Genomic DNA, 12733 nt, shown 5'->3' with positions numbered 1-12733 from the left:
TTTCCTTTTTTTCACTTTTTGTCTTCATTTCTTTGTCCTCTTTCTATTTTTAACCTCTCTGTTCCTCTCTCTAACTCACTCGTTGACACACACATACCTTATCAGTTCCCTTATTTTCCCTCCAATTTGGAGCCATTCTCACTGCAGTATTTGTTATCAATCATCCCTCCAACTCGTCTACCAACCACCTACTGCTGCAGTTGGCTGCTTCTGAGTTTACCATCATATCAGCCGAAAAATGGCTCACTCTAGTATGAAACATATCGTTTAAGCTGTAACAAGACACTCACAGTGTACAGTAAACTGGACTGACTTTTCAGGGATTTACAGTATTTGCGGTGTTGACCAGACCAATAGTCACAATAATTATAGTATAGAGTATAATTTGTGGTATTAGGCAGTGCCCAGCCTTTCATTTGTTTGCATCTTTCTCCTCCTCAACCTCTCTGAAGCCAGTAGTTCCTCCAAAATCCAAGATCCTTCACCCTTGTCTGGCCTAATGCTCCTCTGATGTTCCCCTGGACCTCCAAGTCCCCATGCAGGAAAAGTTTCCCCCAGTGTTGGGAAGCTTGGGGAAAACAAGGGAAACTTTATGGCTAAACACAAAGAGATGTCATTTATATAGTCAACACCTCTCTACCGCATTGTCACAGAAAGAATACTGGTGATACACATTATGCGTTAAAGGGAAATCACTTAAAAGGAAACGAAAAAAGAGAGTCTATTGAGTCTCCTGTCCCTTTGGACTTGCTAGAGATGTTTAACACAGAGCAGGAGACCATTCGGACTAAGAAAACGATCACTGAAATGTCACACTGAAATGAGGTCAGGAGTGACGGTGAGATACTCTGCCCTACTTGGACTAGATCTCAACTTTTCTCTTGATCTTCTTGGAACTTTTAAGATCCACCAAGTGTCACAGACAGCAGCTGTATATGAGATTCAACAAAGGATTTTTGGGGAACAAACCATTTCAACTGGAATTTGCTGTATTTGTCACTTTGTTTCCTCCGAAAAAAAGCGGCTCTTGCTTACTTGATGCTTGTTAAATTATTGTAATCAGTATCTGGACAGATCAAAAGCCTCTAATGATGGCAAAAAAAAGTGATCTCACAAATTTTCGTGGTATTACTCAGACTATGCTTCTAGGATGATTACGAAAAGTCTTCACACTGGTTTTATTGTGATTTAAAGAACCACAAACTTTGCTTTAAGGTGAATATTATTTGCTCATTTTCAGACTGATTTCATCCTCAGTGGTGAATGTTTGTTACTACGGCAAGTAAAAACAACTCAGAGAACACTGTCTCCTGACAAGGACTACAAAAAAGCATCTAAGGACTATAATACTTAAGACTCCTGCACTTTATTTCCCTGATCAGTTCCCCTCTGACCTCCCTCTCCCCCTTCCCTTCCTTCTCTTTCTTTCTAAAATGGACGGTTTGCCCCGAAGGATTATTATGAACAAGGGATTAAACTAAAAGACGCTGCTATCCCCCCTCCCCCTCATCCTTCTTCTCCTCCTCCTCTTTTTTATCCCTTTATCTCTCCATTCATCTTTCCATCCAGTGCTATTTATGGAAAGTTTTTCACACTTCGTCAAAGACTTCAACCTCCTTTCTGTCCCTCCTCCCATAGTTTTGTACCTTGTGTTTTTCCTGAAAGGTCTGCAATATGCAATGGAAGTTGTGTCACCATAACATGAAAGCACTATTGCCAAAGAGCCCTTCTGTTATCAGCTGAACAGTCACCACTGTTTTTTTGTGAGGAATCTGTTTGATTAGCACTCCTTCTTGGTGAAAACTTGTTTGCTTTACAAAGTGTTTTCATGAATATCCTTATTTATGCCTTTGAAATATTTATGTCGACTTTCATGATTAGCAGAGCGGAAGGACATTTGTGTCTTCGGTGACAACAAACATCTCAAGATACAGGCTTTCATTGCATATTGCTCCACTACAGTAGAACTGATGTTCCCTCTCAATTATGAATTGGCTGGAAATAAACCTATATTAATAGTGTGTTACCTTATACCCAGGTATGATGCAGATAAATATATTATATTAGTCTATAATATGGTGTGTTGGCCCAGCGATCCCTGAAATGTTTTTTGACGTAACTGTTTATGGTTTTCTGTATGAATTCATGATGTCTTTTGTTGTTTATGACTTCTATGTTTCATTTTGTTTCATGTTTGGGTATCTCTGTAATATTTGTTCATTAGTCTTGTTCATTTACTTGTGTTCAGTGGTCAGTAAAGTTTCTGTAAGAGGCATAGAAAGAGTTTGGCCTGAATGTGAAGAGGACCCCATGTTGCTGCCTTGTCTCTGAGATGACCAGCGTAGAGCGTAGAGTCACACAAGCGATAAGAAAGCTAATTGTTTTAATATATTATAATTATGTGTTGCAATTGGCAAGATATCTCAATATGTGTGGTTTCAACACTTTTCAATCGGTAGAAATACCGATTCTTTCGAAATACCGATCTTTCAATATCCAAACATGATAACTAGAATGGTTAAGCTGTGGTTAAAGAACAAAACCAAGATAGGAAAATGGTTAGAGGGAAATGGTTAAATAAATTGAAAAATGTCAATTCTGCTTCATTGTATTAGATGGGATGTAAAATCTGAGGAATCACAGGAACACACTTATTCACCACCCTAACATCTTCTGCACATACTTAATTTTTGCTTAATTTATGAACATCACACCACATTTTTGTGTCAACCACAAAAACCCAGATTACTTACATACAAACTAGAGCTGCAACAATTAGTCAGTTAATTAGTGGTTTCAGCTCCTCAGGTGTGAGGATTTTATGCTTTTCTTTGTCATACATGACAATAAACTGAATATATTTGGGTTTCTGACTGTTGGTCTGACAAAACAAGACGCATTAAGATGCCACATTGAAGAAAATACATAATAGATTAATCAGCAATGAAAATAATAGTTAGTTGCAGCATAATATAAATGTATTTTGCATGGCGGCGAGATGTATTGTATAACACAGCAAGATGCACAAAAGCTTGATTGTGGTCCACATGACTATTTGATCCTCCAGTCTAGACTTGGCCAGTCCACTTCAATAATATAAAGAAATGGAGACGATGAGCAGATCTGTCAGCGTCTTTCAATCTAGTCGTAGTGGACAACTTCGTGGCAAAAATGAAAACATGGTGGATTTAAATGATGGGTGTAAGATAGTCCTGAAATTTAGGCAGTAGCTAAGAAGGCAGCAGCTAAACTCTATCTATGACTCTAGAAACAATGTCCTCTCACCCCCTGGTCTGCAGGTTTTGTGTTGTTGGTAGCTAAGTATCTTAGCTAGCTGAAACCTGTTCCTATAGCCTCTGTGTGTAAAGAACAATAAATTATAGTTTGTTACGTAAAACTGCAGCAGCCATGATGACTGAGCGGCTCAAAGACTACATAGCCCAGAATTCTATGGTGTGTTGTGTTATTATGATGATTGTGATTATGAACAATGATGATATGATGGTGACAATGATGAAACGTTTCCTGGTAAATATGCATTGATTTAAATAAAAACATATCACACTTATGTCAAATTCAAATCCAGACCAGTGGCCAGGTTTGAAAGACTACAACAACAATTACTGCTATCACTATTGTCTATTATTTCAACATTATTGATAATTAAATCACACAATCCTAAAACTTATAGTGCACTGTTCAAGGTAGAGATGTTAGCTGTATTTCTTTGACTGAATTAGTGTTACAATTATCATAGGTGTAAGGTGACATTTAGGGTTGGAAGATAGTGAGAAAATATTAAAGCTGCGATAGAATAAACACACAGGGTCAAATCATAGCATGAATCAGCTGTGATAGCATCTCCTCTGTGTACTGTACCTTATCTTGTCCTTTCTGTCTCAATCTCTTCTCCCCCATCCCATTTCTCATCTGCTCTCTCCTTCCTTCCTTTCTCCTCTTACTTATCTTGTCTCCATTTATCTTTCCGTCGCCTCTTCTACCATCATTTTTTTAGTCTTTTCACCTTCTCTTCTCCTACCTCTGCCCTCTTTATACTCTGCTCTGTCAGGCTTCCTATATGTCATTTCCATCTCTTTTTCATTTTCTGCCTCTTTTTTTAGCCTTATTCCTCTTTCTCCATGTCAAATGGCCTCTCTATCTTTTCTTCTTTGCATCCCCCCTCCTCTCTCCTTCCAAGCTCCTCCGTATTTTTCATTTACCTCCTTATCTCTCTTCTGCTCTGTATTTCAGTCGGCCTCTCTGTCAGTAGAAGAGGGTTTATTTACATACAGCCTGCCAGTTCTGCCACAGAGATACACTAATCCACCACTGAGCCTTAGAACAGTATAAACACTGTGTTTTTTGTAGTCACGACTGATTTCGGAGGAGCCAAATACTTAACTTAAACACAAAATCCCAGCCACAGGAGGAGAAATCAAATCTGTCCCCAAGAAAGCTAAACATTGAAAGAGCTGAGATGCAAGAGGGGGAAACCTGACTAGATTGTGTTCAGACAAACGCTGACACTCAGTGGACAGAAACAGTACTACAACATTTTTAACTGCTTAGCTATGAAAATGCGTTCAAATTCAACAGAAACCAAATTTCACCTCACCTAACATGGCTCTGTTATACACAATTACAGCTTTTTATTTAAAGCTCATAAAATAATAATTATTTAATCTCCAAAATGATACTGTATATTTAAAGGATAGGTTCGCATTTTTTCAAGTCAAAACTATGCTTACATGTCCACATTGAAAAAGTTATTGGCCACGATAACTTGCATTGTTCATACTTCCTAAAGCAATAAGAGATGTGGGGGCAAAATCTTCCAAAATTATATTGTCGTTTTGGTACAATATTACACCTTTGTGTTACTCTTCCCCCACCAAAGCTCAACAATGAAAAACTGTCCGGGGAACAAAAAAAAAGACTGAATTTTGCGATGAAAAAGAGTGCAAATGTTATTATTAAGTCTGACTGCTTAGGTCTCACATTCACTGCTCACTAGCTTCACTTGAACTCTGAAAACTTTAAAGAATTTTGTTCCTCAACAATTGCATGGGAGAGAATCTTGTCACAGGAAGTACAGACGACCAATGAATCTTTCAGTACAGTGTATATTTGGGGATATGAGTACTGTTTCAAGACAGAAAAAATGGAAGCCTATCCTTTAACATGCATTTGTGCAAAATGGCAGCATAGAGTGGGGCGCTGGGGACCTGTCAACTGAAGGAGCTGAAGTTAGTGCCTTTGTCTGTAAGTGTCAGAGCTGCTTAAGTGTCTCTGAGCAAGTCACTGAACATGTAGCAAATGTACAGTTTCTACAGTTTCACATATCTGCATCTAACAGGGATGTTTAGAACATTTATTTGTGCTGCTACACTGAATATTCTGGTTATATTTACACGCATACACATCCAAAAACCAGATAAAGACACAGGTAGTGTACACACTCCCACAAGAACAGGTGTCATACCATACAATAGGTGGGAACAGCACTGCTTTGTGTATGCGTGTGTCTGTGTGTGTGTGTGCCCCTTGACCAGCTGGCTCTTAAATATTTGATTCCCTCATGTTCAGGAGGTAAAAGTGACTGCCAGCATCAAGAAATTCTGTAGATGTAGAGAGGAAGCGAGAGAGCAACGGAATGAGAGAAAGAATGACATGGCAGATAAAACGCACTAACAAGGAGACGAGGAAGAGAGAGAGCATGGGGGAAGTGAAGGGGGAACGGTCTAACAGCTTAAAAGGAGAGAGGTGAAGAAAGGAGAGACGTATGTGAGGGTTTAAGAGGGTAAACAGGAGTGTCAAAGGGTTAAATACAGTGAGTGTGTATGTGTATGTGTGCATATGTAAGAGAAAGTCAGAGATAGCAAGTCTATGAAACATTGATATAGCTTTTCCCTCTGTGTTCTTGTTGAAGTAAAGCAGCTGGTAGAAAAGCTGTTTCACTTGTCTTCCAGTGATGCAGCAGTGAATAAAAATGATAAGCTTTGACTTCTAGCTGCTGACCACCATACACAAAGTTCTACTAACACACACAAAAATCAATTAATCAATTTTAGAAGAGCTTATTTTCTTGAATATGTTTTTCTCAATATTGTATCCCTGCTTTCATGGAATTGTTATTTTTATGTGCAAAGGTTATTTCATATCCATCAATCATTTCTGATATCTAGGTTACTAAGAATTTACAATAGAAACTTTAGGCTATAGCAGAACTCTGGGTTGGACATACTGTGATGTTAATGTTTCTACACAAGCTGAGAGTGAAAAAGAATTAGGTGGAAAAAGAGAAAAAACTGTGAGAATGAGACAGAGATAGGTGTTGAGATTAAGAGAAAGACAGAAACATCTATTTTGAACCCTTTCTCACTTCTGCTTGCTCTCCTGGTTTTCCATTTTCCAAATATAACAGGATTTTCACACCTGAGACAATTTCTACGAAAGCTGTGAAATGCAGATAAGCATATGTGTGTGTGTGTGTGTGTGTGTGTGCGTGTGTGTGTGTGTGTGTGTGAGAGAGAGAGAGAGAGAGAGACACCGAGAGAGAGAGAGAGAGAAAGAAAGAGAGAGAGAGAGAGAAAGAGAGAGAGGGAGAGAGAGAGAGAGACACAGAGAGAGAGAGTGAGAGAGTGAGTGTGTGTATATACAGTGGTTGAGTGTTTCACTGTTCGTCAGAGTAATGAGGCCCCAGTTGCATGCAGGTATACACTCACACACACGCACACGCGCACACACACACACACACACACACACACACACATACGTACACATGTACACACTCTCAGGATGCAGCTCCAGAGTTTGGTCTCAAGCAGATAATTATCACTGATGAGGGTGACACACAGATGGGCATACAAAAATAAACACATACACAATAGCGCACACATCAGCAAGCAGTATAAGAAAGCCAGATGCTACTATAACTATAACTATAACACAAAATGTTTCTGTCTATAAAATACAGAAGAGCACGCACACACTCACACCATTATGGCTGCAGAAACTTCTTATGAAATCATCTGAAACAACTGACAGCAAAGAGGCCGCACACAAAATCTTTGGCAGATTGTAAAAAGAAAGTAGAGAGAGTATTAAACTGCTTTGTTACAAAATGTTTTGTTGGCAGCATTTTCAAGTATTTTAACTATATTCTTTCTCAAGTCAAGTTGCAGACATTTTTCTATTCATGACTAATTAAACTTATTAAAATTTTAATTTAGTTCAAATGTATTGAAATTCCCTTTACTGTTACTGACATCTTTGATAAGGTTTATCATTCAGTGGTAAATATATTTGCTCAGACATGTCTTTAGCAAAAAATATGTGTTTATACAAACACACAGACAAACTAACAGCTAATACATTTATATTATTCGTAAGTATCAATATCAGTATCGGCCTCAAAAACCCAATATTCTCTAATCACATGGGAAACCACATTTCAAACACAACTAACACAATCCTCTTGTCATAACAACACCACAGAACACTCTTCAGTCAATACCTAATTATAGATGTACAATGTGATTTAGCCAAGTAGGACATGTTCCTGGATCAACATCCCATATTGTGTCCTTGGACCAAATCTGTGATCAACCAACCACAGCCTTCTGACATCACCAGTGTACTGCTCCTGTGCATCTTTCAAGATTACTGGGCTAAGTCATGTCTATATGCTGTTTATAAGGAAGGAAAAAGTGTTCATTGCAGATTTTTGTGTGACTCACAATACTAAACAAATCAGTATTAATGGATAAGTCTGGTGTATTTTTTATATAAGTTACTGTCAGTATTTCCTATGAAAAGAGCAAAATGTGTGTCTCATATGAATAAGTTTGGTTCAGCTAGCCACCACCAAGCAGTTCACAGTAGTTTCCAGTAAAACTAAAATGCTCCTGTTCATTTTATTGACACATTTTTTGGACCATAGCAAAAATAGGGCTACATTAGGCTACATCTGACTTCAATTTGGAAAATTTGGCTTAACTCTTAAGAAGCAGAAAGGAATTTTGAAGGAAGCACAGGAGCAGCACACTGATGATGTCAAAGGGCTGGGTTTGGTTAATCACATTATTAGTTCACGAGTGCAATGTACTGTAGGATGTTGATCCAGGAACATGTCCTATTTGGCTGTAAATATAGATGTAATCAAGCATGTAATCAAGCATGTAATCAAGCATGCAGGTCAAGCCAAACTCTTTTTTTAAATTCTGCTAAAAATAATCAAATATGCAAGTTTGTCATTAGTTTACTTCAGGGTAAACCCGGTACATCCAATCAGCATGGCAGAGAGTAACTGCCAAATCAGCACAGTTAATAGAAAGATAAACAACCGACAATCAGCATGCAATCAACAAGTTCAAAGTTCACCAGAAACCCAGCCAGTCAATTTTTGCCAATTCATTCTCAAAAGACAAACAGAGAGTAAGCAGAGAATAAAAAAGGCAGGAGATGCTTTACAACTCTGCAGGGAGAAGTTTTTGCAGGGGAAGAGGAAAGTTTAGAAAGAGAGAAAACATTGGAGGTGTATATGTGAAAGGAAAAGTAGAACAAGAGAAAGAGCGTGGGAACAGTGGAAAAATATATGTGTGTAGAAGACAAACAGACAGAGAGAGTCTGTATCTAAATAAAATCATGGTCCTACCTCCAGCGATGGCAGTTCTTTTCCCCACCGTCACAGTGATAGAAGTGGTGGCGATCACTATTCTCCCAGCTGGTGGAGCAGCAGACACACAATTAGCATGTATATTTTTTTAAAGTACACATGGAAACATACAGTTGATGCATGCATGTCACAAACACACGACTATTCCTGACAAACATGTACACATGCATGAGTGTGTGCATGCACAAGAAACAAAAAGGGAAAAGTTATGAGAACAAAAAAAAAAACACAAACTGTATACTTGAATCATAAGTCTGTCAACACTCACAGTGATAGCGACAGCTGGAATGTTAGTACAGATATCAAAAAGTGTGTATGCAGATATGCAGATGATAGAATGACTTGGACTGCAAAGGTAATATTTAATGAAGTCATGCATTTATATTCAGCGTGTCTATTCACAGTCTTCATGCCAGCTGATGCCAACTGTCACCAAGTCACAGATTCCTGGCAGATTAACATTTTAAACGTTATGTAACATAGATTATCAGAGCTAATACACTCCTAACAGAAGGACTGTGCATGTGCATGTGTTATATACGGTATTATATTGCTGTTATCGAGTCATCTAAGACAAAATATTTCTGTGTCACAATCATGCATTCGGGGAATAATGTAATTTTGATTAGGTTTTTTTTTGTATTGATTATTGTAACATAATACAGTGTCATAATATAACATTATGACAAAGGTAAGAAACATGACAAAACCAAATTTTTACTTCCAAACAACAATTCATCACAGACAGGGAGGCACTGAGTCAGCACAATGCAAATGAGCCACAAACTTTACTGACTCCCTAGGGAAGGAGAGGAGGTTCCCATACTTCAATTGCATGCTCATGCAGTGTGAAAGAGAGAGAGAGACAGTAAGAGAGAGAGAGAGAGAGAGAGAGAGAGAGAGAGAGAGAGAGAGAGAGAGAGAGAGAGAGAGAGAGAGAGAGAGAAAGAGAGAGAGAGAGAGAGAGAGTGAGAGAGAGAAAAAAAGAGGGGGGGGAGAGAGAGAGAGAGAGAGAGAGAGAGAAAGAGAGAAAGAGAGAGAGAGAGAGAGAGAGAGAGAGAGAGAGAGAAAAGCAAGAAAGAGAATAGGTATAGAAAAAATTAGGGGTAAGGAAAATCAGAAGGAAGACAAATAAAAAGAGGAGGCATGCCAAGTATCTAACAGTTTTCCTCTACCCTCCTCCTCCTCCTCATCCTCCTCCTCCTCCGCCTCACTCTGTTTACTCCCTCCCTCTTCCGCTTCACGCTCCACCTCTTCTGCACTGAAGGTGGCGCTATAGTCAGCCTCATAGTCCCTGAATATGTCTGAACACAACACACTACATTTAACAACAACCTAACACACACATCTTCAGAACTATTTGTTTATATTTGTACTTTCATACCACAGTTTAACATGTGGACAGTAATTTGAACCTTTGAGTAAGTGATGGACATATACAGACTCTCTGTAGCCTGTAGTGAAAGGCAGCACTATCATCTGCCTCATATTCACTGAATACACCATAAATCAGTGATATTTAATTTAAGTCTACACTCTGGTGATGATTAATTCAAATTCCTGTCCTTTGTGGCTGCCTAAAACGATTTGCTGTGAATGTGTTTGTTTTAAAGCATTTAAGCATTTCTTCTGCAGTGAAATAGAAAAATTAAATATAGTCCAGAGGGAGAGAAAAGTCATCTCAAAACCACAGATGTTTTTCTGACTCGTCTCAGTTTGAAGATGGAGGTTAGTATGATGTGATGATATGTATGATGACAGTGGCTGTTAACTTTGTCAGTCTGGAGCTGCTTATTATTCTTCACAACAGCAAAATTCCCAGAGTATGAACAGTAGTGAAGGAGAGAACTAAACAGAATATCAATTGGGGCTGCCCAACACTTTCTGGGCATTTTGCCTAATTAAAAAAAAAATACTTTGCAAACCTGTGTTGTAGCAATTTACATAAATACACAATGGTGTGAACAGAAAAGGGCAGTTGTACCCCGCTGGCTATAAAAAGAGCTTGTTACTGAGAGGTTTTTGACCTGCTGAACACGGAGTACAAAATTGTAAGTACAAAAGCACAACAAGTGTATGTGGGTTGTGTGTATGCGTGATTATTAAAGATGTGTGTCATTTTTTAAAAATATGCCCTCTACCTCTTGTCTCTTGTCTGGGCATGTAGTATAGAAACTGTCCAGCTGGGTTCTCAGCAGCTCTGCGGTACCACACTGGGAAATGGTCCAGGGTGAACATATTCTCCTTGTCTGTGGCGGTCAGGAAAGACCTGGGGAGAGATAGAAATAATGTTAAAGAAGAGCCAGCTTACTACAATCTAAAAATAATAACAAGAGGAAAGACAGAAGCAGGAGAAGAGGGATAGAATGAAAAGTGTAATATGAAGATTTAGTGAGAGTTGAAGAAAAAAAAAGATTGAGTAGGATGGGAATATATAGGGTGAGATTAAACAAAAAAACAAGTGGCAAATGAAAGTGGGGAAGATGATAAATTGGATAATACTAAATAGTTTATTCAGCACTGCAGGGAAGACAGACAGAGTTTATTGCATGTCATTCAGTATAACATTTCAGTGTACAAATTTGGCTGATTAGTATAAAATAACATTTTATTTGAAATTGCAGTTGCTATATGCAAAAGTTGGATGTCTCTGAACCCAGATATACTGTACAAACTGTAACTGTGCTTGTCACAGGGAGACATGTGAGCAATTTTAAATCTATTTTCATGTCATGTTGCCAGTCTGGAGGGATACCAAAGTATATTCTTTAGAGGAAAGAATTCAATCAGTGTTGAAATGACTTCAGGCATTTGGTCCAGCTGCCCTTTTTCTGACCACCAGAGGGCGAACTTGCACCTTACTGTAATGTCAGCTTCAATTCAATTTCTAAATTGCCATAATTCATATAGTTTTAACCCTTTTAAATCTTTGTTTTAACCCTTTTGGTTTTGGACATATCAGTATGACTTATTTCCAAAATTGTGCTTTTCTTGGTGTTGATAATGCGCTTTTTTTACTTACTTGGCAACTCTTTTCTCAATGCCAGTGTACCTCTGGAATCTCATCAGGCCTGAACGGGTCCCCAAGAAAGCTGTTTCAACCCCCTCATCCATACTGAGAGAAGCAAAGAGAAATAGAAGGAGTGGGAGCAGACAGAGAAGGACAAAGGAAATGTTGGTAAAAGATAAAATGAGTAACGATGTAAAAAAAAAAGTCCATGTCTGGGTGTCTAGGTTTGCCCGTGAGTAAGTGTTCACCCAGATGTGTTCAGCATGAGAGCGGTCCAATAAGCTTCCATAGGAGCCGTGACCACAGCATCAAATAGAGTTTGTTGTATCAGCTGCATATCACCTGTAGAAAAAAACATACATCTAATACTGATGGTAATAAAAGACTGAGGCATATAAAAAGAGACACAAACTGAGAGAGAACAGGATACATAATAAACATGGGTTACAGTCAACAAAAGACTACTATTGAATTCTAAAGATCTAGATGAACATTTATGGCCACACCTAACTGTTATTGATGTCAAAATATCAGAGACAAAGCTGATACAGGTGTTTTTAATGATGCAATGAGATACAGGCTTTTTACACAGTGGACAGATAATATACTGGAATTGAAGTCTGGGCTTACACTCAAGTTCTGGTTCTTTGCCCGTGAGGAATCGCACCACAGCCTCCAGCTGGCTCAGCTTACGATGCCCCGGGTCAATGTCCGTCTCACAGTAGGTCCTATAAGGACATAAGCAAACACATAGTCCATCAAAAAAATGTACACATATTTACAATGATGTGAACACATGTACACACACAATATTTTCTGCTAGTTCTACTCACCATTCATCGGGTATGGTCAAATCTGGAGCCTGTAGGTCATGAAGGCCTGAAAAAAAACCCAAAAAGGACATGAGAGAAAGAAAGGTAGAAGCAAATACAGAAACATGAGACAGAAGAGAAAGACTTACCCTCCTCAACAGAGACGTTTCCCATGAAGATAAACTCTCCATGTCCTCTAGTCAACACTATACCTAGACTGTCAAACACAGAAGG

General features: G+C 38.5%; 1 protein-coding gene across 2 annotated transcripts in view; it reads right to left on the bottom strand.

Moving 5' to 3' along the window:
- The window catches only part of cacna2d4a (calcium channel, voltage-dependent, alpha 2/delta subunit 4a), an 83104-nt gene that overhangs the window by 53736 nt on the left and 16635 nt on the right, over positions 1-12733 (bottom strand). The window contains exons 20-27 of one of the 2 annotated variants that reach the window (XM_053344112.1): positions 12649-12716; positions 12521-12566; positions 12318-12415; positions 11936-12029; positions 11700-11792; positions 10819-10946; positions 9853-9981; positions 8657-8725 (exon numbers count right to left, since the gene is read on the bottom strand). In XM_053344112.1, coding sequence (XP_053200087.1) covers positions 8657-8725; positions 9853-9981; positions 10819-10946; positions 11700-11792; positions 11936-12029; positions 12318-12415; positions 12521-12566; positions 12649-12716 — 725 coding nt within the window. The remainder of the gene's footprint in view (positions 1-8656; positions 8726-9852; positions 9982-10818; positions 10947-11699; positions 11793-11935; positions 12030-12317; positions 12416-12520; positions 12567-12648; positions 12717-12733) is intronic. The other variant, XM_053344113.1, reaches the window with a different exon arrangement.

Source organism: Scomber japonicus, chromosome 23 (genome assembly GCF_027409825.1).
Source record: "Scomber japonicus isolate fScoJap1 chromosome 23, fScoJap1.pri, whole genome shotgun sequence".
In the NCBI taxonomy this organism is placed as follows: domain Eukaryota; kingdom Metazoa; phylum Chordata; class Actinopteri; order Scombriformes; family Scombridae; genus Scomber; species Scomber japonicus.
This window is presented reverse-complemented; position numbering and strand designations above follow the sequence as displayed.